This window comes from Oryzias latipes, chromosome 1, assembly GCF_002234675.1.
Source record: "Oryzias latipes chromosome 1, ASM223467v1".
Lineage (NCBI taxonomy): Eukaryota > Metazoa > Chordata > Actinopteri > Beloniformes > Adrianichthyidae > Oryzias > Oryzias latipes.
This window is the reverse complement of record NC_019859.2, coordinates 25,570,501-25,595,024: the sequence shown is the minus strand read 5'-3', so window position 1 is coordinate 25,595,024 and position 24,524 is coordinate 25,570,501. Positions and strand designations below refer to the sequence as shown.

The window sequence follows — 24,524 nt, the reverse complement described above, 5'->3', positions numbered from 1 at the left end:
TTTTTATCTGTTTCCCCTCCTTAGAGCTCAGCGCATGTGTAACTTAGGGAAAACCCAAAACAACTTATTAAAAGGGGAGTGCAGCAGAATATGCACCAGAGTGGAGAGAGATTGTTTACTGGGTAGATCTCTGTCTGCTCTCCTTGAAAAGGTACCTTTGTCTGTTGGTCTTTCTTTCCTTTTTGAATTTTTATGATGTTGCAGGTTGTTTTAACCCAACATTAATTTCTGATGTCACATCTGCTAAGTCCAGTTCTTATATACAGTCAATGAGATACATTTTGGGAAACGGGCTGATCACGGAGAAAGTTGGTTGGAGGAAACCATGATAGTTGGGACCTCCTTCTCTGTGAATAGCTGTATAGCGAGCCTGGCATAGCATTATTTTTTAAACTCTTACATAAAAAAACCCTGAATCATTAAAATGGCACAAGACTGCTCATGTGAAAGTATTTTCTCCAAGTTAGCAAGCAGAGAAAGACTCTTTATATAGATTTTTTTCAAAGTGGTGAGATAAAGCATTGTTCTCAGAGTGACTGTGAAAACGATCACCATCATAATGAATAAAATACTGTTGATGCAACAACATGCACACAAAACTCTAACAAAGTAAGTTAGACAACAACAAAACTATTGTGCAAGAATAAAAACAAATCCGTAAAAAGAACATAAAGTCATGAAAAACGACAAAAAGAAGAGGAAAGGTAAAGGGAGGGGAAAAAAAAAAATTATATTTTATTTTAAGAATATTTCTTTTTTTTTGGACTCCACTCCATTGGGTAGTATATTTTCCACCATTCAAGTATTTTTGCTTCTTTTGCCTTCTTTAGTAAAACCTGACAAATTAAAGAAAAGACAGAAGTACATAATTGGTTCCCTTAAGTAAATGGGTAAGAGATTAGCACATTTAATAAAATAAATGTTTTCCTCACGTAAAAATAATGTATATAAATTACATTTCTTTCTCATATAATTTCAGTATTTAGATGCTTCTCAAAACATTTGAGTGTGGCCATAGTGTACAGCTAGAGTGGGGCCCCTTAACCGTTAACTTTTGTAAACTACCGTTACAAAGGTTTAATGCTATTGTCAGCTTTTAATAAAATACTGAAATCATGGTGCTTAAACACTTGCCGTTGATACATTATCATGTCTTTAAAACATGATACTGACTGATCACTGAAAGTACAAGAAATACAAGCCATATCCACCTTACACTTCCTCTGATTTTTCTGTTCCACTACAGTCTGAAACAGGAATGCCTCAAGGGGGGAATTTAGGGTTGATTGGCTCACTCCTGCACACACAGACTCATAGACATGAAACACCTATGACCCAATTAGCAGATAACCCTCCTGAACCACGACTTTTCAGCCAAAAACACGAAACGGAGAAAGAGTCCACAATGTTCTTATTCTCATGTCCCTCTTTTTTGATCCTCCCTACCCCAGAATTCCATTTGGAAGAGTATTTATTTAAACATCATTAGCAACAGGCCGAACATCGCACCCTAACATTTAAAGGAAATCACAAATTCTTCATTAAAAATATAAAAATGAAATATAATAGGAGGAGGTCATAATTTTGGTTTACATGCCCCAAATGAAACAAATCACTACTGAAGTGCAGGAACATGTAACCGGTCGCATTCTGCGTTGTGCTGGAATAAACATGGTGTAGTGGTGTGGTGTAGAATAAACATTTCTGTCAAAGAAAGATTTGCGTCATAGCCTGCGACACACGTTTCTACCAGCAGGGCAGCGGCCTGCTAGGCAGGTGGCTGATGTAAATTGAACCGTCAGTTCCGTGCATTGCTTGATGAAGTTGATCTCCTGCTACACAACAAAGTCCGATGGCTGTCCAGGGATGACGTTTTGCGTCACTTTGTCGTCTGTTTAGAACACGTGAAAACATTCCTAAAAAGCAAAGACCTGAACTACCCACAACTGGAAGATACTGAGTGGCTCGAATAGCTGCACTTTTTGATGGATATAACTGTGACAAGCCACCTAAACGAGCTGAATGAAAGTCTCCAGGCGCCGCAAATGCTTGATGCTGTTTTGTCATTCGAGCACAAGACGGCTGTCTTTGCAGAGTTGTACAGCGAAAGAAGAGGATGCTGCTGGGTTTTACCCTTGCACTGACTTGCTTGGCATTTGCACAGAAATCAAACTTAAGCTGTATTAATTTGATTTTATATACTTTACCTTTTCAAAAGGCTGCAGTTTTTTTTTATAAACGCAGGCTGGGTTTTATTGCACTCTTTTTAGTTCCTAGAGAAGGGGCACGTCACGCACGTTCCATTTTTTTTGTTTTTTGTTCGAATCCTCAAAATAAAAATGACATCAAAAATCGGATTTCTTTATTACATTTCTTTAATTTTATAAAAAGCAATGAAACATAATTCATTGATATTGTAACAAAGTTAAACTTGCACAACAGAGCAGTCACGTGACGCGTCGTTCTCCGCAGAATGCACTGCAGGGTAAATAAACATTTAATCGTTAATGCTCATTATGCATTTGTAGCAACATAGTAATTTTGATAGTAGGCTAATATAGTTAATATAGATACATATTGCATGTGTTGCCTTCATTATAAGGCTTAAATAGGACTTTTAATATTTTGCGGCTCCAGACATATTTGTTTTTTTCGTCCAATTTGGCTCTTTCAACATTTTGGGGTGCCGACCCCTGGTCTAAGCTATCTTTTATTTTGAAAAATGTTTCACTTTAAAATTTACCGGACCTTCTTGGTTACATTTCTGTCACTCGGATGCTAAATCAGTCTAACAGCGAGTTTGACAATGTAGGAAAAAAACAAAACAACAACAATATTTAAGCCCCGGATGCGCTAATCTTACTTACTGAATCTTTCCTTAAGGTATTATATGTGGTGTTTTCATGATTCAATCATGATTTTTGCTTTTTTCCCCCCATTTCTCTCAGTTTCAGCTTGATCTAGCAGAATGTAATTCCATTTCCAACGCACTCTTATTTGAAAATTAATCATTTTATGTTTTGGAGGTTAAATGTCCCATTTGTTAAGCAGAACAGTCAAATTTAAAAGCACCTCCTCCATCCTGGGGCATTATAGAGCGAGACATGGGAATGAGGAACTACAATGACAAAATTGTGTTTAGTTTATTTAATCAGTATATCAGCAGAGTTCCCTTAACTTTGCTGCCTGCAATGGTATTTTCAGTCCAGCAAGAGTCAGTATTAGGCAACACAGTATAACTACAGTTTGGGAAATGTGCCAAAACGCTTTACAAGGCCTCATTTACCCATCACTATGTGATGCTATCTCTAAGGAATGTTTATAATAATAATAATAATAAACTTTATTTGTATAGCACCTTTCCAGATAAAAATCACAAAGTGCTTCACAGTACAACACGATAAAACAACAGTAAAACACAGTAAAAACACATGTTAAAAAGAAATTAAGAAAAAGCCATTTTAAAAAGATATGTTTTTAGCTGCTTTTTAAAAGAAAACACTGAGTCCACAGATCTGAGGCTGAGAGGAAGAGAGTTCCAGAGGGATGGGGCCACTGCGGCAAAGGCTCTGTCTCCTTTAGTTTTTAATCGGGTTCTCTTCACAGCCAGCAGACCCTGCAGTGACCTGCTGGGAGTGTATGGCTGCACAAGGTCTTTTATGTACACTGGTGCTTGGTCATTAAGAGCTCTGTATGTTAAGACCAGGATTTTAAAATGCACTCTGTAGTGAATGGGGAGCCAGTGCAGCTGCATTAACAACGGGGTGATGTGTGAGAACTTGGATGACTTGGTTAAAAGCCTAGCAGCAGCGTTCTGGACAACCTGGAGCCGTTTTAGAGATTTTTTACTTAAACATGTGAAGATGGAGTTGCAATAATCGAGACGGGAGGATATAAAACTGTGAATGAGCATCTCCATCTCAGAATGCGACACAGTTGGACTCAGTTTAGCAATGGTTTTAAGATGATAAAAACAAGAGCGAACAAGTGACCCGACATGAGACTCCAGGGATAAAACCGGGTCTAAAGTTACACCTAGGTTCCTGACAGAGGACTTGATAAAAGAAGCAAGTGGACCGAGCTCATGGATTATCTGGGGGAGACAACTGTCAGGAGCACAAACTAGGACCTCAGTTTTGGCTTCATTGAGTTGGAGACAGTTGTTATTCATCCAGCTCTTAACTGAATCCAGACACCTTTGTAAAGTTTGTATTTTAAAAACATCCTGGGGTTTATAAGACACATAAAGCTGAATATCGTCAGCATAAAAGTGATAAGAAATGTCATTAAAAGAACTTAAAATATGCTGTAAAGGCAGCAGATATAAAATAAACAATTCCAGTATCTTGTTGAATCTATGCCACAAAGGACAAAGGACATCACAAAGGCAGTTGTGAAGGTGAAAGGGGGTCCAACCCGGTACCAGCAAAGTGTAACTAATATAGTGGCTGGTGAGTATAGGTAGAATTAGATTAGATTAAAAGCTTCAAAATGAGCTAAAAGTTCAGATTTTTAGGGTGGTCTTTTCTGGGGAACTGCAGTTTCAATGAATGATTACCTTTTCCATTTAACTTCACTTATGCGTCACTACATTGTATGTTTAACCTGTGGAAATATAACAATGAAAGGAAAAGTCCAATTCAGGTTCTGGGAGACATTTAACACTTGCTTTACACAAATGTCTTTTTTGTTATGCAGAAATCTCTCATAATGCATTTTACAGCCTCGACTATCTTTAATAAAAAAGAAAAAAAAAAGAAAAGAATAACCATAGAAACATGGCCACATTAACAGAAGTTTTGTAAAAATATATATATATGTCACAATAAAAATGGAAATGAGATAGAAACTCATGCGTTTACTTTGTCCGTTACATTTCTCCAAGCAGAAACTTTTTCTTTTGCTGATGCAGCCGTATTACTATTTGATGGGCGTATAATCTTCATACACCATCATTAAAATCTCAGACTCCGTCTCACTGGAGTATAGCGCTCTCTTTTTTTTATCCACGCAAGTCCATGGTGACTCCGGAAATCGGCGATCCATTGAGAATACCTTCATGTAATTGATGCGCATTAACCCAGGGTTTCCAAGTCGAAAACGCTAACTCATATCCGTTTTTTTGGAACCCACATACCAAGAAAAGCAAGTTCAGGCGGACTTCAGCCACAGTTCAGGGTTAAAAGTCAGGGTAGTTTAAACGTGCCTTCTGAAATACCCCCCTGTTCTCAGATATAGGCAATGATTTGTACCACAAAATAAATGAATAAAAACGACAGTTCGGCAGCAACAATATGGTTCACCAAATGAAGACTGCCCCTTCCTGGAAGTGCACCTGCTGAATTAAGTGAGGTGATGTAATTCGTCTTTTAAAATAAATACTGTTGTCACTTACTTGGCACTCTGTTAATTGCTTTGAGAGGTCGCAGTACTCTCACAGTTCGGATGGCGGTGAGGTTCATATTCTGCAGGTCCAAGGAATATTCAACCATCCTGGAAAATACACAAAACGTACATGAAAAATAGCTTTTTCAAAATCTCAGAAAAACAAAAATATTTGAATCAATGGCAAAGAAAATATAAACCACCGACATGATTTACTGCATGTGATCATCATAGAACAATTAATTATAGTGATGGTCACCCTCTGGTCCGTGATGCAACCGATGGTTCACGGCAATAAATTAAAAACAAAAAAAACAAAAACAAAAAAACATATGCTTGTGTGGATGAAAATGTGTGTGATTTCATTTTACAGCATGTACCCCGCAGAGACTTCAGAACCAGCTCTAAAACACAGACCCTCTTGAACCACAATGCACATGGCCCCTCCTCTGAGCCAGGTCGCTCCACTTTGGCTTAATGAATGAATTTTGGTCAGGCCCTACAAAAGCCTACCAACCCAGAGTTTGGGTCCTTTGACCCAGGAAGTAAAACTGAAAAAAAATAAGCAGACACAAGTCAGCAACACATGATAACAAAATACATAAAAATAATATACCCAAACAAACCACCCAACCCAACAGAAAAGGAGTTGACAACCATGTGTATGTCGTTTGTTATCAGGGAACTCACTCAGGGGGGTATTCCAGAAAGCAGGTTATGCTAGCTCTCCCGGTAAGTTTGAGGCTAAGGAAGTTGATAACCTCAGTTTTCTGTTCCAGAAATGGTGGTATGTTTCAGGGTAGGTCAAGTTGCCATAGCAACTCATGCTCTGAACATAACCTGGTCCGGAGCAGGTTTAGTTGAAGCTTAGTTTGTTTTCAGAGAGGTGAGGCAGCATGGAGTGTTCATTTGAAGATGATTTAGTGGATGAAGAAGCTCAGATAATACTTTTTCCACAGTGAGAGGCTGACAAGACCACATATGGATGTTGGAAAAATATTTTTTTTACTTTGATCTAACTTAATTATTTGTTTCAGTTAAAATAAATCATTTTTTTGTAAGTCGGTTTAAAATTACATGTAGTTTTCAGACAGTTATTTTACTTTCATTGAAATTAATTCAATTAAGTAGGTGTAACTTTGGTGCAGCTGTTAGATCAGCACCGCAAAGGATTCTGGGATATCATTCCCTTTGCCTGTCTGGACGGATTTGGGTTTAAGTGTGCGTCTTTGACCTAATGTGTTTTAGTTGTTTAGCTGTTTTACTGTGTTTTGCCATGTTTCGCCGAGTTATTTTGCCCTACTGGGCTTACGTCTCTGCACCATGAATGAGAGTGAAGGAGAAGATGATGAGTTTATATACACTCAAAAAACGTTCACTTTGAATGAACATAAAAAAATTATGGAAAGGATTTCCACATGATTAGATTGCGTTACTTGAACAAAAATGAATCATGTTGGTCCTACTTAATTTATTTAGGTTGGCTCAACTTAATGTATTTAGGTTCAAACTAATAAATTTAAGTTGATTCAATTTAAATAGAGCAGTTGCACCCAACTTTAAATTGATATTGTTGCTCACTCTAAAAAGAAAAAAAGTTGATCCAATTTAATTGAATCACTTCAATTGGTCACACCTAAGTAAATTAAGTTTATTTAACTTGAATTTCTATTTACTTCTATAAATTTATTTACTCATCTGTAATTGATATGTTGTTCCAAAGTTACAACCAATGGGTCTTTTAATTTTCACATCAAAGACATGAATTACCCAGCAAAGTCCCACATCACAAGACTGGAGCTCAATTACCGCGAACTCTGTGTTAAGTATTGGAACATTAACAGTTTGCCACACAAGGGGGTTGGTCTTCATCCTCTACCAAACTTTAACTCATGGTGCAACAAAAAATAAACATAACAGTTTAAATCACTAGTTAAAACAGAGTAAAACAGCTAGACAATAAAACCCATGGACAAAAACTCACACTTAGACCCCAATCTGCCCAGATAGACAAAGAAAATGGTATCCCACAATTCCTTGCGATTACTAATGCATCCAATTTAATGGTATCATGTTGGATCAACATGATTGAAATTAGTAACTTTTAAATGGATTATTTTTATGTACAATCGACATGATTCATTCACGTAAGATTTACAAACATAAAATTTTCTGGTTGAAATGACAAGTTACTTTTTCGTTAACTTAATTGGCTGGTAATTTCCTTTTTTTGAGTGCTACGGGCTGAAGCTGTAATGACAATGACGGTAAATTCCTTACTGAGTTTTTGCACTCCGTGCATTCCCCCCCCCCCTTTTTTTTATTGTTATAAAAATGAGAATATCTGCCAGCTTAAACTTTGAGAGTTCAAGAAATATAAATAATTAAGATGGAAAAAAGATTAATTGAATTGGAGTAATATGACATTTAGTTAGATAAATACGTAAATTTGAGTTGTATAAACAATTATTGAGTTTTATAGACTTAAGACATTATGTTGAATAAATTTAACTCAATTTTTTGTTACCAATAGAAGTAATTCATTTAAGTTGGCAAAATTGGATACGTTATATGTATATATGCGTCACAAGGAAAATGGAAACAAGATCAGAAACTCGTGCGTTTACTTTGTCTGCTTTTTTTTATACAGGCAGAAACTCTTTCTTTTGATGATGCAGCCGTGTTACTTGTTTGATGGACGTGTAATCTTCATACGCTGTCATTAAAATCTCAGAATCCGTCTCACTGACATACAGCTTTTTCTTTTTTTTTCACCACTTATTTCCATGGTGACTCCAGAAATCGGCGTTCCATTGAGAATATCTTTATGTACCTCCTGTGCACGTGCGTTAACCCAGGGTTACCAAGTCAAGCGTAATTACGCCAATTCATATCCGGTCTTTTGGAACCGACATACCCAGAGTAAGCAAGTTCAGGCGGATTTCAGCCAGAGTTCATGCTTAAAGTCAGGCTAGTTTAAACATGCTTCCTGGAATACCCCTTGTGTTGTCTTGCTTATCTTAAAGTAAGCCAAGTCAGTCGCTGGGTTTCTATGACTTTTTATTTAACAGTCTCTTTAACGTACTACACAGTGCATGGCTATCAACCGCTTCCTCGCTCTCTGCTCAGTGCACTCTCACGTGACCATTCTCTAAGCATTCTGGGTAACACATGCATGCTGGGTAATGGAGTTCAACATTACTAACTTCAATACACAACATCTTCCTCTTTTTTAAAGAAAAACATTTTTCTCTTTAGACCAAGTCTAGATAGTAAACATCTCAACAGTATGTGTAAACAGTTTCCTACAAAACATTTTCAAATACAAACATTCTTATTTTCTTTTTTTTTTTAACTTTCAGCAAGTCTCAATAAGCCTCTTTGGTGGCTGAACATGTCTCTTAGGTCTTAGCGAACTTGTCACGTCCAGAAAGTTGGTTGAATCTGAAAGTTTCGATCTATTAGGTGATGCAGACCCTGCTGTCAGACTCTCTTTTGGGTGTTCTTGATCTTCTGTTGTTGTTAGGTTTAAAGATGCATCAGAGTCCGGCAGGCTTGTATCTGTTACTGCAGTATTTTCTACCATAGGCTGAAGCTGCAGATCCGCACGGTTTCTTCTCAGAGACAGTCCACTCTCCAACTGTACCTTATAAGACCGTGGACACACCTCCTCTTGCACGCGTCCTTGTTGTCTCCAGTTTCCTGTGGAAGCATCTCTAAGACGTACCTTGTCTCCTGGCTTTAGGAAAGGCAGATGTTTAGCCTTACGATCATACAGCCGCTTTTGCTTCACCTTCATTTCTTCTTTTGCCTTCCTGACTTTGTGTGCAGCCTTAGGGGTCAACAAGTCTTCATGTACTGGTAGGTTGGAGCGAATGCGCCTTCCCATCAGCATCTGAGCTGGTGACAATCCATTTTGCAGAGGTGTACTCCGGTAGATCAGAAGACTTTTTTGAAAGTCATCTCTGTCGTGTGCTTTCTTCAGTAGAGTCTTCACTATCTTTACTGAGCTTTCCGCTAAGCCATTGGACTTTGGATAGTTTGGACTTGATGTTACGTGTCTAAACCCCCAATCTTTAGCAAAGTCAGCAAACTCACTGCTGGAAAACTGCGGTCCATTGTCTGAAAACAATTCACACGGAACACCGTGTCTGGCAAACACACACTTCAGGAAACTAATCACTGCTTTACTTGATGTTGACTGCAGCACTCCAACTTCAGGATAGTTCGAAAAGTAGTCTGTTACCACCACGTAACTTTTACCATTATAGTCAAACAAATCAGTTCCAACCTTATAATAAGGTCTATGTGGAACTGGGTGAGACATCAGTGGCTCCGCTTGTTGTTTCGGCCTGTAAGTGCGGCAAAGTTCACATGAAGCTGTCGTCTGGCTGATGTCTTGGTTGATTCTAGGCCAGTACATTACATCCCTTGCTCTGCGTTTACACTTGACCTCCCCAAGGTGACCTTCATGTATTTTTCGAAGCATCTGCTTGCGTAGTGATGTTGGAATGACAAACTTGCTTCCTTTTAACACTATGTCGTCCACCACTGTGAGCTCTGCTCTGCAGTTCCAGAAATCTTGTATTTTTCCAGGGCATTCTTTTTTGTTTTCAGGCCATCCTTTGAGTATTGTTCTTTTCAGTTCTTTCATGATTTCATCTGCATTTGTCTCTGTTCGTATTTGTTCTGTTCGGTCAGCAGTTACCGGCAGAGATGTCAGAATCATGTCCACATATGCTTGTATTTCTGCTCCTTTTCCGCTGTCTTCTTTTTCATCTTTGTCCACTGCTCTAGACAAAGTGTCTGCTGTGTACATGTACTTTCCTTTTGTGTACATCATGTGCACGTCATATTTCTGCAGCCTGATTAACATCCGCTGTATCCTTACTGGACAATCACTCAGTGCTTTAGACATGATTGACACCAATGGTTTATGGTCGGTTTCCACTTCAAACGTTTGGCCATAAACATATTGATGAAACCGCTCACATGCGTACATGCTGGCTAACAGTTCTTTTTCTATTTGAGCGCACCTGGACTCTGCACCTGTCAACGCTCTGGATGCGTAGGCTACAGGTAGCCACTGCTCATCGTGTTGCTGCAGCAGCACTGCTCCCAAGCCATGCTGTGACGCATCCGCTGAAATTCTGGTCCTCTTCTCTGGATCATAGAACTTTAGCACCGGTTCTTGTGTCAAAACCTCTTTCAGTTTCCGAAAACTTTGCTCTTGTTCATGAGACCAAATCCATTCATTTTTCTGTTCAAGAAGACTCCTAAGGGGTGTTGTCAGGGTTGCCAGTTGTGGGACAAACTTGGCGAGATAGGTTACCATCCCTAAGAACCGCCTAACTTCATCTTTGTTGGTTGGTCTTTCCATATTGTTTATAGCTGAAGTCTTTTTTGGGTCTGGCTTCACTCCCTGTTCACTAACAACATCTCCCACAAAGGTAAGTGTCTTCACTCCAAACTCACATTTGTCTTTATTTAGTTTCAGATTTACTTCTCTTGTCTTGTCCAACACTTGTCTCAGTCTTTTGTCATGTTCCTCTCGAGTAGTTCCCCAGACAATGATGTCATCCATCATGGTCTCTACTCCTGGTATGTGTTCATAGATCATGTGTATAGTCTTGTGATAGACTTCAGGCGCAGATCTAATTCCATATGGTAGGCGAAGAAACCTGTACCTGCCTTCAGGCGTATTGAATGTACAAAGTTTTGAGCTCTCTTCGTCTAACCTCAGCTGCCAAAATCCTGACGAGGCATCTAATTTACTGAACCATTTAGCTCCAGCAAACTGTGCCATGATTTCTTCCCTGGTTGGTAACTTGAAATGTTCTCTTATGATTGCTTTGTTTAAGTCTCTTGGGTCTAAGCATGTTCTGAGAGCTCCTGTTTTCTTTTGAATGACTACCAGTGAGCTGACCCATTCAGTTGGTTCATCTATCTTTTTGATGACCTCAAGTTTTTCCATGCGTGCTAGCTCGTCCTTCAGTTTTTCTCGCAGCGCAAATGGAACTTTCCTACATGGATGCACGACAGGAGGGACACTTTTATCCATGCATATTCTATGCTCTCCAGGTAAACATCCTAGTCCTTCAAAGCAATCTTTGTACTCTTTCATGAGCGAGTCATTATCATTTGTCACTTCTGGTGATGTCACGACAAACACTCTTTTAACTAGGTTCAGCTTTACAGACGTGCTTAGCCCTAGAATTGGTTGCACCTTCTTATCCACGACGAGTAGTTGTGCTCGTATCTTCTGGTTTTTATGTTTAAATGTTGCAATGCAGCCTCCTTTTACAGGAACGCGTTCGCCTGTGTAGCCAGTCACCTTTGTTTTTATAGGATTCATTTTGCTCTTCACTGCCAGTGTTTTATAATCCTCTATAGATAACAGATTTATTTGTGCACCCGTGTCAATCTTGAATGGAATAATTGTCTCATTCACTTCAAGTGGAACTATCCATTCTTCTTTTTCTGCTGTGCCTACATGCACCATGTCCACAATGAACTCGTCTTCCTGTTCTTCCTCATCAACTGTGTGGACTTTTTGTCTTGTGGGAGCTTTACAACATTTAGCATAATGGTTGCTTTTCCCACAGTTATTGCAAGATTTTCCATATGCAGGGCATGATCTTGGCTTGTGGCTGTTTCCACATTTGCCACATTTAAAACCTGCATGTTTCTCCTCTTGTTTAGGATATGTTTTATTTTTCCTTCTTTCTTTCTGTATTGCATGCACTGTTGTTTCATCTCTCCGAAGCTCTTTTGCTTGTGCTCTTGTGGTCTCTGCTGCTCGACACATAGAAACACACTTATCTAATGTAAGTCCAGTTTCTCTAAGCAGTCTTTCTCTTAGTCCATTATCGGCTGTACCGCAGACAATCCTGTCCCTCACTAGTGAGTCTCTCAGAGTCTCGAATTCACATGTTTTGCTCAATGTGTGAAGCTCTGCTAAGTATTGATCAAAAGGTACTCCTTGCTTTTGATCATGGGTGAAAAACTTGTACCTTTCAAAGGTCACATTCTGAGTGGGTACAAAATACTCTTCAAATTTTGTCATTAGTTCTGCCAGAGTCAGGTTAGCTTCATCCAGCTGAAAGCTGTTAAATATATCCAAAGCATCTTCTCCAATAACATGCAATAGGATATTAGCCTTAAGTTTTTCATCACCGTTCCCTGCTCCACTTGCTGCCAAATAAATGTTAAATCTTTGCTTGAAACGTTTCCAGTTATCAGCAAGATTGCCTGTCAATTGCATGGAAGTGGGCGGACTTAGCTTATCCATGGCGAGTCGGGGTATTTGGGCATCCACAGTCCTCTGCTGCTGTGCGTTATTCACCAAACCAGGAACAAAATCTTCTTCTGTTTGTTCAATTTCTCCCTCGGCTCCCGCTTCACTGTCACTGCTGCTCGTAGCCATCACTCGATGTAGCACTCGCTGTCAGCCTGTTGCTCCTCGGCATGTTTACACTCACAAGACTTTTTCTCTTTAATCTTGCTGCTCACTTCTGACACCATGTGTTGTCTTGCTTATCTTAAAGTAAGCCAAGTCAGTCGCTGGGTTTCTATGACTTTTTATTTAACAGTCTCTTTAACGTACTACACAGTGCATGGCTATCAACCGCTTCCTCGCTCTCTGCTCAGTGCACTCTCACGTGACCATTCTCTAAGCATTCTGGGTAACACATGCATGCTGGGTAATGGAGTTCAACATTACTAACTTCAATACACAACACCCCTCAGATGTTTAAGTACTTAAATATTACCCACCCAACCAGCATTAGCTTGGTCCGTGAGCATAAGATGTGGGTGTGTGTGTGTGAGTTCCTGTGTGGAGTTTCAGACAGGTAAAACTGCGACAGTGATCAGAGATAAACTTTAACCTCAGATGATTAATTGTTTTCCTCCCACCACATTAGTTCCTATTAGGAAGCCTAGACAGAAATGAACATGTCCCTGGCAGAGCTGGGGTCTGCTAAGTCTAACATCAGTATTGAGCTGGAAGACAACACATACTAAGAAACTATTGTCAGAGGAATTCTCTGTAATTGTAAAGGATCCAAATTGTGTCAGCACATGTCTGTCCGCAAATATGTACGCAGTGATTAGCTGGCTATGCATAAACTTTAAAGCATGTTTCTGTACTCCTTTGCATGGAAATGTCAGAGGAAAATAAGAAGTTTATTATTTTTCAACCAAAGTGGAGGAAGATGACATTTGTTTATATATATTTGTTTATATACATGACCGCTCCAGGAAAGGAAGACCAAGATTCACCTCTGCTGCAGAGGATAAGTTCATTCGAGTCACCAGGCTCAGAAGTAGCAGGTTCATAGCAGCTCAGATTAGAGACCTGGTCAATGACACACAGAGTTCTAGCAACAGACACATCTCTACAGCAAGTGTTAAAAGGAGACTGTGTGAATCAGGCCTTCATGGTAGAGTATCTTCTAGAGAAAAGCAACAAGCAGAAGAGACTTGTTTGGGCTAAAGAGCACAAGGAATGGACATTAGACCAGTGGAAATCTATGCTGTGGTCTGATGAGTCCAAATTTGAGATTTTTGGTTCCAACCACTGTGTCTTTGTGCGACGCAGAAAAGGTGAACAGATGGACTCTACATGTCTGGTTCCCACCGTGAAGGTGTAATGGTGTGGGGGTGCTTTGCTGGTGACACTAGCTGCGTTTACATGGACAAAGGTAATCGGAAAGAACGCCGGATCGGAAGAAAAATGTGTCATGTAAACACCCCGTTCAGCATAGTCTGCCCCGATCAGACTTGTTTGGATCAACATTTTCTTACGATCGAGATTAGTGGGTTATGCCGATTGTTGATCCGATCGTTGTGCATGTAAACAATTCATTCCGATCGTGTGTCACTAATGCTCTGGTTTTACGTCATGCATAGACAGTGTTCCGCTCCAGAGAAGGCTTTGGAGCGCAAACAGGACCGACCGGCTGCCCCGTGGATATATATAAACAGAAAGAATTGAGGAGTCCAGGCCATTAACTCCAGTAGCCTCTAGAAAATGTAGTGAAACCGTCAAAGTTTATGCTGCTGGTCTGCAGAGTTGTATAAACACGAGTGGCCTGAGATGAAATGTGCATCCATCTGAGATCTAAGTAAAGTCTTGTAAAGGAGCAAAGACTAAAGTGGAACATTTTAGGAAAGAATTTCAAAATATAATTCAATCTCAGTTGTTGGTTGGAAATCTGAATTTGAATTATTCGGATCCAGATCTCAGCCCATCAAGCCTCCCTATGATTATTTCTCGGATTAAGTTAATAAACTCCAGGCTGGCTTCTTAAAAGTGAATAAATATAAAAAGAGCTAAATGAGCCAGTTTTTTAAACAGCTCCGTTGAAATTAACTGATCCAAAAGATACGGCTCCCTAAAAAGAGGCAAAAAATCCCACTACCATTATCCCCACTTCTCCACACCAGAAGTACTACCAGTACTCAGTACTAGCACTTCTAAAAATAACTCCTTAGAGTACAGCAAATAATAGACTCAAAAACTTTAAATATGATTAATAACGGACCAAATATTAATATTTTTTAAGAAAAGAATGGCATACTTATTATAATTCACTGTATTTTATATGACCACCTGCTGAATGCAATCTGGCTTTATTTTTGGAACTTACGTATTTCAACACAAGAGTGTAATCATCCTCTCCCTTCCTCTCACTCAGGGTGCAGAAAGAAATAAACATAACCATTTGTTATATTAATGCAAATGTCTATCGGATGTTTAGTTATTCCACTTGAGGAAAATGTTACATTTTTTGTTACACTGTTCTTAGTTTCCTGTATGACTATTATTAGATAACATCAAGAACAATGGTGACAAATGAGAAGCAAAGAGTATGACTACCTCACACCTTTCAACAATCAAATTCAATGTGTCCCTGCTCACTCATCCATGCACCCGTGGAAATGGTCCCCATAACCTTAAGAAACCTCTCACCCCTGCTCATCGTTCTTTATGCTCTACCGATTCCTGTTGCCTTTTAATTCCAAGAATGAAACTCTGGATGATAGTGTCTTCTGCTCCGCTGCTCTCTGACAGTAGAGCTCAACACGTGAATGGTCCACAGACAACCACTGCTTTAGAGAACATGTAGAAAACTTGATTAAACGTACTTTTTACAATGATTTAACTTAAAATGCTATTTATATTTGATTTTAAAAAGACTCCTTTCCATTTATCTGACTTTTTTTTAAACTAATGCATATTAAAAAGAAATACATTTAAATTGTATTGGTATGGTATTGTATGGTTTTGTATGATATAGTGCAGCTTGTAAATCCATAAATTCTTATCTTTTGACGCACTTATCAGAGGCATATATATATATATATATATATATATATATATATATATATATATATATATATATATATATATATATATACACGTGTATATATATACGTATATATATGTATATATACACATGTATATACATGTGTGTGTATATATAAACGCCCCTCTCACCCTTCTGCGTGGGGTTTCTCACCCAAGCTCCAGTCCTCTACCAGAGCCCGGGGAGCTTGAGGGTACTGCGCAGTATCTTAGCTGTTCCTTGTACTGCGCTCTTCTGGACTGAGAGGTCTGAGGTCTTTCCATCTGTTGTTGCCACTCCTCCAGCTTGGGGGTTACTGCCCCGAGTGCTCCAGTTACCACAGACACCAGACTCCAGTTTCTCATGTTTCCTTTCTTCCTGATGTTCCCATCGCTTGGCACCGTCACATCCACCACAACGGCTTTCCTCTGTTCTCTCTGGTGCTCAGGGCTTGTTCCGAGCTTCCAGGATGAGTGCTTCAGTGCTGTCCTGTAGGCCAGCGTTTTCTAGCCATTGGTAGGTCTTCTTGATATCAGCCACTTCAGTTATGGTCCAGTGGTACAGCCCATGCAGGGGTTAGTCCTCCCATGAGGATCTGTCCTCCAGCACTGTATCCTCTGCTCTCCATTGCCTCAGACATTCACTGAGCACACTGTCAGTTGGGGCCTTGAGCTTGATGTATTCACGCATCTTAGATGTTTCATCCTGGATAGTGGCTTCCACGCTCACTAGTCCTCGGCCTCCTTCATTGTGGCAAGCAAACAGTCTCAGGGTACTGGATTTGGGATGGAACCCTCCATGCATGGTGAGGAGCTTTCGTGACTTAACATCCGTGGTCTGTATCTCTTCCTTTGGCCATGTTACTATTCCTGCAGGGTATCTGATAACTGGCAGTGCGGAGCTGTTTATTGCCGAGGTCTTATTATTGCTATTAAGCTGACATCTCAGGACTTGCCTTACTCATTGGAGGTATTTAGCTGTTGCAGCTTTCCTTGTTGCCTGCTCTAGGTTGCCATCGGCCTGCAGAATTCCAAGGTACTTGTAAATGTCTTCAATGTCTGCTATTGTTCCTTCTTGGAGTGAGCCCCTTTCTGTGTGGTCTACCTTGCCTCTCTTTGTCACCATTCGGCTGCATTTCTCGAGCGCGAATGACATCCCAATGTCAGTACAGTAGATCCTGGTGGTGTGGATCAAGGAGTCAATGTCACGCTCGCTCTTAGCATATAGCTTGATGTGGAGGAGGTGATTAATGTTGGCCCCATTTCTGAGTCGGTATCCATAGCCAGTCATGTTGATAATTTGGCTGAGGGGGTTCAGACCTATGCAGAACAGCAGTGGGGACAGAGCATCATCTTGGTATATCCCATATTTTATGGAGACTTGTGCAAGTGGCTTGTCATTGGCTTCAAGGGTGGTTTTCCACAGCTTCATCGAATTTCCTATGAAGGCTCTTAGAATCCTGTTGATGTTGTCCAGCTCCAAGCATTCAGTGATCCAAGTGTGTGGCATTGAGTCATAGGCTTTCTTGTAAACAATCCAGGCTGTGCACACGTTGGTGTGTCGTGACCTGCAGTCTTAAGCGACTGTTCTGTCAACCAGGAGTTGGTGTTTGGCTCCTGTGGAGTCTCTACCAATGCCTTTCTGTGTGTTGTTCATGTATTGATCCATGTGCCTATTTATCTTTGTTGAAATGATGCCTGACATGAGCTTCCATGTTGTGGAGAGACAGGTTATTGGCCGGTCGTTGGATGGGACTGCACCCTTTGAGGGATTCTTTGGGATCAATATTGTTCGTCCTTCCATTAGCCATTCGGGATAAGTCCCATCTCTTAGAAGCTGGTTCATTTGTGCTGCCAGGTAGCCAAATGAACCAGCATGTTAATTCCTCTGGCTTAATTGTCTCTTGTGTACCCCTTTAGGCGGCTGCTCAAGGCTAGGAGCCTTTGTTTGGCAGTGTCCAGTGCTTCAGGTGTGGGCATCTGGCTGGATCTCTTAGGTACTTGCTTTCTTATTGTACCTCTTTGAGCCTCTGTCACCTTACTCACATCCCCCTGAGTTGCCATGATTTTGGCCTCTAACCGTTGCTTCCATGGTGGGTATTGTTTTCTTCTATGGTTGCTCTTATATCCAAGGATCTGAAGGATCACTGTTACTCAGGTGAAAACCAGTTCATTGGTTTCTGTGATTGTTGTGGTAGGGATTGCCCTCAATGCTTCATTCACAGCTTCCTGGAGACTTTCAGGCGGTACATCACTTAACCGTTGTAACTGGTGTCTGGGTTGCCGAGTGTTCATGATCTTCATGATATGAAATGATCTTGTCTTTCATGTCTGTTGCTGCCTCGCTCAGCGTATCTGTGGTTGTTGGGGCTGTCTGCCCAACCTCAGGGTGGGAGTGTGGAATAGCCTCCTCTGACCTGCTGTTCTGGCTCCCCGTGGTGATATTGCAATTGGATTGTACCGCTTTAATTTCAAGTTGTGATAGTAGTTGCCGTTTGTGGATATTAGAACATTGGGCTACCAGGTGTTTGGCAGTTAGCCTTGATTATGGGTTCCGAAGCATCCATTCATTCAACATTCTCTGCATGTAACCCCTCTGGGTGGGGTTGCCTGAGTAGTAGCAATCTAACAGAAACTTGTTCTCACATCTAGTCCATTTCCGTCTTGTTCCAGTACCCCACTTTCCATCAGGCTGCTCTGGTCCCCCACCACCTGATGCAGATGCGACGTCTGAGCTGGCATGACATGTGGTTCATTGCCTCTCATGTAATGAAGTAGGCTGTAGCGTTAAGATTATTGCCCAAGGACTCTCACTGGGTGATGTTAATTGCTCACCATGTTAATTTAATTAATTGTTTACCATTATGCCATAAGCCCAGCCGGTTTTATTTATTTATTTATATTTGTTGCTTAGAGATCAACTTTGAGGTCCCTCACTACACTAGGTGAACTTGCTTGTTTTGAATTTTTATTTTATTTTTTATTTTTTTTATCCAAAATGAAAATGAAAGTTCATTTAAAATGCTTTCTTTAAAAAGAAAAAAACTGTTTCTTGGCCTGCAAAGGGTAAAGAAATGTGATAAGTGTTAAAAACAAACTAACATGTTTTACTTAATACTCCATTCCAATGATCTATTATAAAAGGTGTTGCCAGTGGTTTTTAATTAAGCTTATGCCGTATTTAGCCAGTTACAAAAAACATGTCTTTTTCTAGGACATAGTTTCTTCAGAGGGGGAGGAGTTCCTTAGAAGTTCGCCTCTGAGTTGTGGGTTGGACTGTTGGGGCTGAGTAAGACCACCTACCTTTCTTGTCATCCATCTGTTTACATGCTCTCTTGCTGCTTTCACACCTCCAACCTAATATTACCGGTGCAACTAAAGTAACGAGCAATATTGGAGCTATCCAGCAGTAAAGTTTTGAGCCAGATGCCAGCTATGATGAAGAAAATTAGGACATTTATGGATCTACAAGTGTTAACAGGAAAATGAGGATGTTTATGGATCTACAAGTGGTTGCATCAGAATGGAGCAGAGCAGGGAGCTAGTCTGCATTTTTATTGTCTGCTCCTGACTCACAAAGATTTGAATATAGAAAGAAATGCAATTTGAAACTTAATTTTCTTTTTATATGTCCTCCATCATCAGAAGAATGTCACAAGATCATGTTAAAAACACCATCCATCCGTCAATTCTTCCATCCATTCATCTATACATCCATCCATCCATCTTCTTCAGCTCATCTAAAACCAGGTTGTGGAGGCAGCATTCTAAGCAAAGATGCCTAGACTTTATTTACCCCAGCCACTTCTCACCTCCAGGAGGCCAGCCGAGGAACGTAGTCTCCCCAGCGTGCTCTGGGTCTTTCCCGGTGCTTCTGCCCAGAGGGACATGCCCGGAACACGAGCTTCTGTGACTGAGCTTCTCCCCATATCTCTAATAGTGTCCAGACATCCTATGTACAACAGGTGAGTATTGAAACAAAGATCAACCACGAAATATACAGCTTTTCTTTCTGACTCAGCTCTTTCTTCACCACAATGGACCAGCTATTGCATAATAGCAGATGCCGCACCAATCTGGCAGTTAATCTCATGATCCTCCGCTTGGGGCAGGAGCACTCCAACCGCTCAGAAAGGACAAACTACATTTCTCCGTTTTAGAACCATGGACTCAGACTTAGCGGTGCTGACCCCCATCCCAGCCACTTCACAGTCTTCTGCAAACCACTCCAATGCACGTAGGAAGTCCTGGCTCGATGAAGCCAACAGGACATCTGCCAAGATTAGAGAGGAAATCCTGAGGTCCCCAAACCAGACCTCCTCCAGTCCCTGGTTGCTCCTAGAAATTCTTTCCATAGAATTTATAAACAGAAGCAGTTGATAACACTAAAATCACAATTTTCACTGTAGTTCAGTTATCCTCTTATTGCTGACTCATACCTATGCAAATACTTGCCAGAAATGTGACTATTGGCCTCCGTCTGACTGAGTCTGTTTTAAGATTACAGAAATTATAATAATAAAATCAAAAGCCTGAACAAACTTTTCGAAAACTTCCTGAAGTTTAACTCCCGGTTTTGGGCAGAGTTTTTTTCCCCCCTCACATAAATACGGTGGCCCAGAAGGGTCACAACACAACACATTAACTTTACACACAACACATTAACTTTACACACAACACATTAACTCACAACACAACACAATAACTCACAACACAACACATTAACTCACAACACAACACATTAACTCACAACACAATAACTCACAACACAACACATGAACTCACAACACAACACATTGACTCACAACACAACACATGAACTCACAACACAACACATTAACTCACAACGGAAGTTAATCTGGAATGGAAGTGCTTTTATTTTGAAATTTCCACTGGGCTGAGTGGCTATCTGCCTAACAGAGAGTAACGTCACAGTGAGCTGTAGAGGGAGCATGATTTTCTACAAGAGAAGCTAGCAGCAGCGTTGCCAGATTGGGTGTAAATTTGCGGTCAAAAATGCAAAATTTGGGCGGTTTTAAGGTCGGTTCAGCGGGTTTTTTCCCACTCATGAATATATAATAGCGGCCTACGTTAGGCCGTGTGGCTTTTGGAGTTCTATGTACTGAAGCTCCGTGAACGGCAGAGCTTAATGGACCGAGCTCTGTCATCTAACCTGTTGTTGGGGGAGTTCAACGCCCCGCCTCTTAGAAATTGTGTTCATTAAAGCCTGACAGTGGATCTCTCCACATTTGTTGTGTCAAGTGTTGGGGACCGCGTGCGTGTGTGAAAGGAAGAGGGAGCGGAAGAAAGGAGAGGAGAGCGTGCAGGGCAATGAGTTATATCACTAGAGGAGACATCACGTGGTTCCTCATGGGAGGAGAGCACCGCCATCTTGGTGAGGTCAAGTTACTACTGCAGTGCATGCATGTGAACACATTTTTTGCATAATACCAGTTCATTGTTTGGGTTTCAACTGCCAAAATCAGAGCACCGAGTCCATGAAGGAGGAAGGTATATCATTTCACAGGTAAGTACTATAATTTTTTTCTTTTTATGCTGCAGGAGCTTCATTAATAGTACACATGTTGACATTCATGATGCTGCAGGGCTATTATCAACATGCTGCATGATGTTATTTTATTATTATTATTATTAATAGACTTATTATTATTATCATTAATAGACTTATTATTTATTTATTGTTTGTATTGACTTACTATTGATTTGTTATTATTATTATTATTGACTCATTGTTGGGTTTTTCTAAATAATTTAAATTAAATGTCAAAGAGGTCTAAAACTTCTAAATGTTTAGAAATTATTTTTAAAAACTCTTTGAAATTATTTTTTTCTTCGTAAGAAGTCCTGCAACAATGCATTTTCATTAAAGTTTGAGCTTTTAAGGCTGCCTGTTTCTCTTCTTTAACAACAACAAATGATGTATCTATATATATATTATACATATAAATATAATATATTTACATATATGTATAAATATATATAAATGTAAAAATATATATAGTATATAAAAGCTACCTATACACCACTAAAAGCAATAGAAATCATTGTCATGTGGGCGTCGTCGACCTCACCAAGATGGCGTCGCGCTCCTCCACCGTCGGCAAGGCTTCCCAAGCGGGCGTGTCTCCTCTAGTGATATAACTCATTGGTGCAGGGACTGGGAGGGTGTGTGGGTGGGTGGGGGGTGTTGGGGACCGAGTGAGTGTGAGAGGAGGGGGCTGAAGAACGGAGAACACCGGAGCACGTGCAGCGACAGAGAGGAGTGTGAGTGCAGCGCGGAGGAGTGTGGGTTAACATTGTGTAGCTTCTCTTGTAGAAGAAACATGCTCCCTCCACAGCTCACTGTGACGTTACTTTCTGTTAGGCAGTTAGCCGCTCAGCCCAGTGGAAATTTCAGAATAAAAGCACTTCCATTGCAGCTTTACTTCCGTTGTGAGTTAATGTGTTGTGTTGTGAGTTAATATGTTGTGAGTTATTGTGTTGTGTTGTGAGTTAATGTGTTGTGAGTTAATGTGTTGTGTTGTGAGTTAATGTGTTGTGTTGTGAGTTAATGTGTTGTGTTGTGAGTTATTGTGTTGTGAGTTAATGTGTTGTGTTGTGAGTTAATAAAAAATCATAATAAATAATAAATGTCAAATACCATTTTCTTGATCATTTTAACCATTGTGCTATCTTAGATGACCCCACCCTTACATTAACGTGTTCTCCCTACCATGACAAAGGTGGATAAAGGTGGAAAGATTTCATATAATCCATGGACACCAGTGAGGTTCACAAATCATTGAAGAAAAAAGGTTCAGCGCACTGTCCAGTGGGTCTAGATGACCCAACTCCCAATGGTAAAGTGCCTAGGATAGCACAAGGGTTATTTAAGTGACAGAATGAGCGATGTTGTATAAGAAAAAGAAAAACCCGTTTAGCGGATTGCTTTTATATTTTATTTTTGAGTCGACAAATGCAGCTTCATTTTGAAAATGAAAAAAAAACATTTCTTGTATTGACTTTTATTTTTAATTATGCTACAGAAATTCTTTCATAGAATGAAAGTCAGGTGCACGGCATCCAGGAAGTGTGCGCTGAGGTTGCGGGGAGCTGTAGTGTGGCTAGAACTCTGGGGTCGGCTACCGTCGGTGACCAGAAGGAAAAAACATAGCACTTCTGACAAGACCATACACATTTTTCCTTTTTTCAACACCCCACAAATCATGAGCACTATGCAAGGGGACCAATAGTGCTGTTCGTAAAAGTGCAGGCTCATTGCATGTAGACAGACTGTTACCCTTAGTTCACACCGGGCATGTGAACACTCTAAAAAAGCCTTCTTGAATGCGCATTTTAGCCTATAGTGTTCACACTGGACTGTCACTATCTTATACAACCTACATTCGGAAGAGGCTTTGTGTGAAATGTCGAAACGGTGCAATTCTCATGAATCTTGCTCCAGGCTTTTTCTTTTACAGTTATATTTAGATATATGAAAGACTTGGTATCATATAATACTGGGAACAAACCGCAATTATTACATTTTTCACATTTTTTACCTTTATTTTTTTTTCATTTCCACAACTACACTGTAGGCCCAAACAGTTGTATTGGCTCATAACTATCAAGCTTATACAACTTAAATGTCATTTTGTAGTTGATTCAACTATAAAGTATTAAGCGAAAATAAGATTAATTCAAACTTAACTCAACAGTGCTCAATATTTTAGAGTTATTTGTGTGGTGCACTAAAAGATTTTAGGATCCCTATAGTAGTATCATGACGTCATCGACGTCACCACATTCTGGTGAGAGGGTCTTTCGTTTTCTCAGCATTAGCTCAGTTGGTCTTGTTGGACTTGCCGAATGTGACGTTTGAAATTGTAAATTGAGCATTTTATTTTCTGAAATGCGTTCTGAATTTGCCCCCCTTCTAGATACCACCACTTTGGTTTTTTCCATCAGCCTAAGGCGGGCTATTCAGCTATTCAGCAAACCAATATGCCTGTTAGGTATGACAGTGAGGGGTTTTCAGAGATGTAAATTATCTGTGTAATGCTGTAATTACACTAAGCGTGATTCCCGTGTGAAGTTAGCATTTCAATATGGCTCAAATTTCTTCTGGACATTTGTCCAAAAATTTGTCCATGACCTCGATGCCTCCACCGGTTGTGCGAGGAGCTACCGACAAAGGTTTTTAGCCTGATTGCTCAATGGAAGGATTGACTGGGTACCTCATTTACAATTCACGGAAGGTACAGATGATGTTCAGAGACCAGGTTTATTTATTGGTATGAGGTCCATAAAAGCATCACGAATGACTTAACGTTAAAACTGGACGTCCCTGACACGTAAATTACGTTGGGTTGTAAATCCAGCTTTAAAATTTTTTAAAATCCCTGATTTGCATTTTAAAAAATTTTGGTAAAAAATATAAATTACAAAAGCATGCTCGTGTTGTGTTCAGGTACCGAACCACAAAGGGTAATCTGTGTTTCACATCCAGGTAGACGCCAAGGCCAGGGAGGTAACTTGTCTCCTGATCAGTAATTTCTGTCTGGAGCTATTTTTTATATATATTTATTTTTTTCCAATTGTTTGTGTAGTGCAATAAATGTTGAGATAGATATCAGAATGTAATTGAACATTGAAATATCTCATTTGGACTTTTTCAGATACTAAACTTCAAAGACTTCACCAGAAAGTCATCATTTCATCAGAAAAGAGTTGTCAGTGGGTGAGTTTTATACCTATTTAATATATTCATCCTGAATTATTACCATTA

General features: G+C 40.0%; 1 protein-coding gene across 1 annotated transcript in view; it reads right to left on the bottom strand.

The window, feature by feature from the left end:
- Positions 1 to 24,524, bottom strand: part of LOC110013491 (voltage-dependent T-type calcium channel subunit alpha-1I-like) — a 435,381-nt gene that overhangs the window by 355,323 nt on the left and 55,534 nt on the right. The window contains exon 8 of the mRNA XM_023954667.1: positions 5,396 to 5,493. Within this exon, the coding sequence (XP_023810435.1) occupies positions 5,396 to 5,493 (98 nt within the window). The remainder of the gene's footprint in view (positions 1 to 5,395; positions 5,494 to 24,524) is intronic.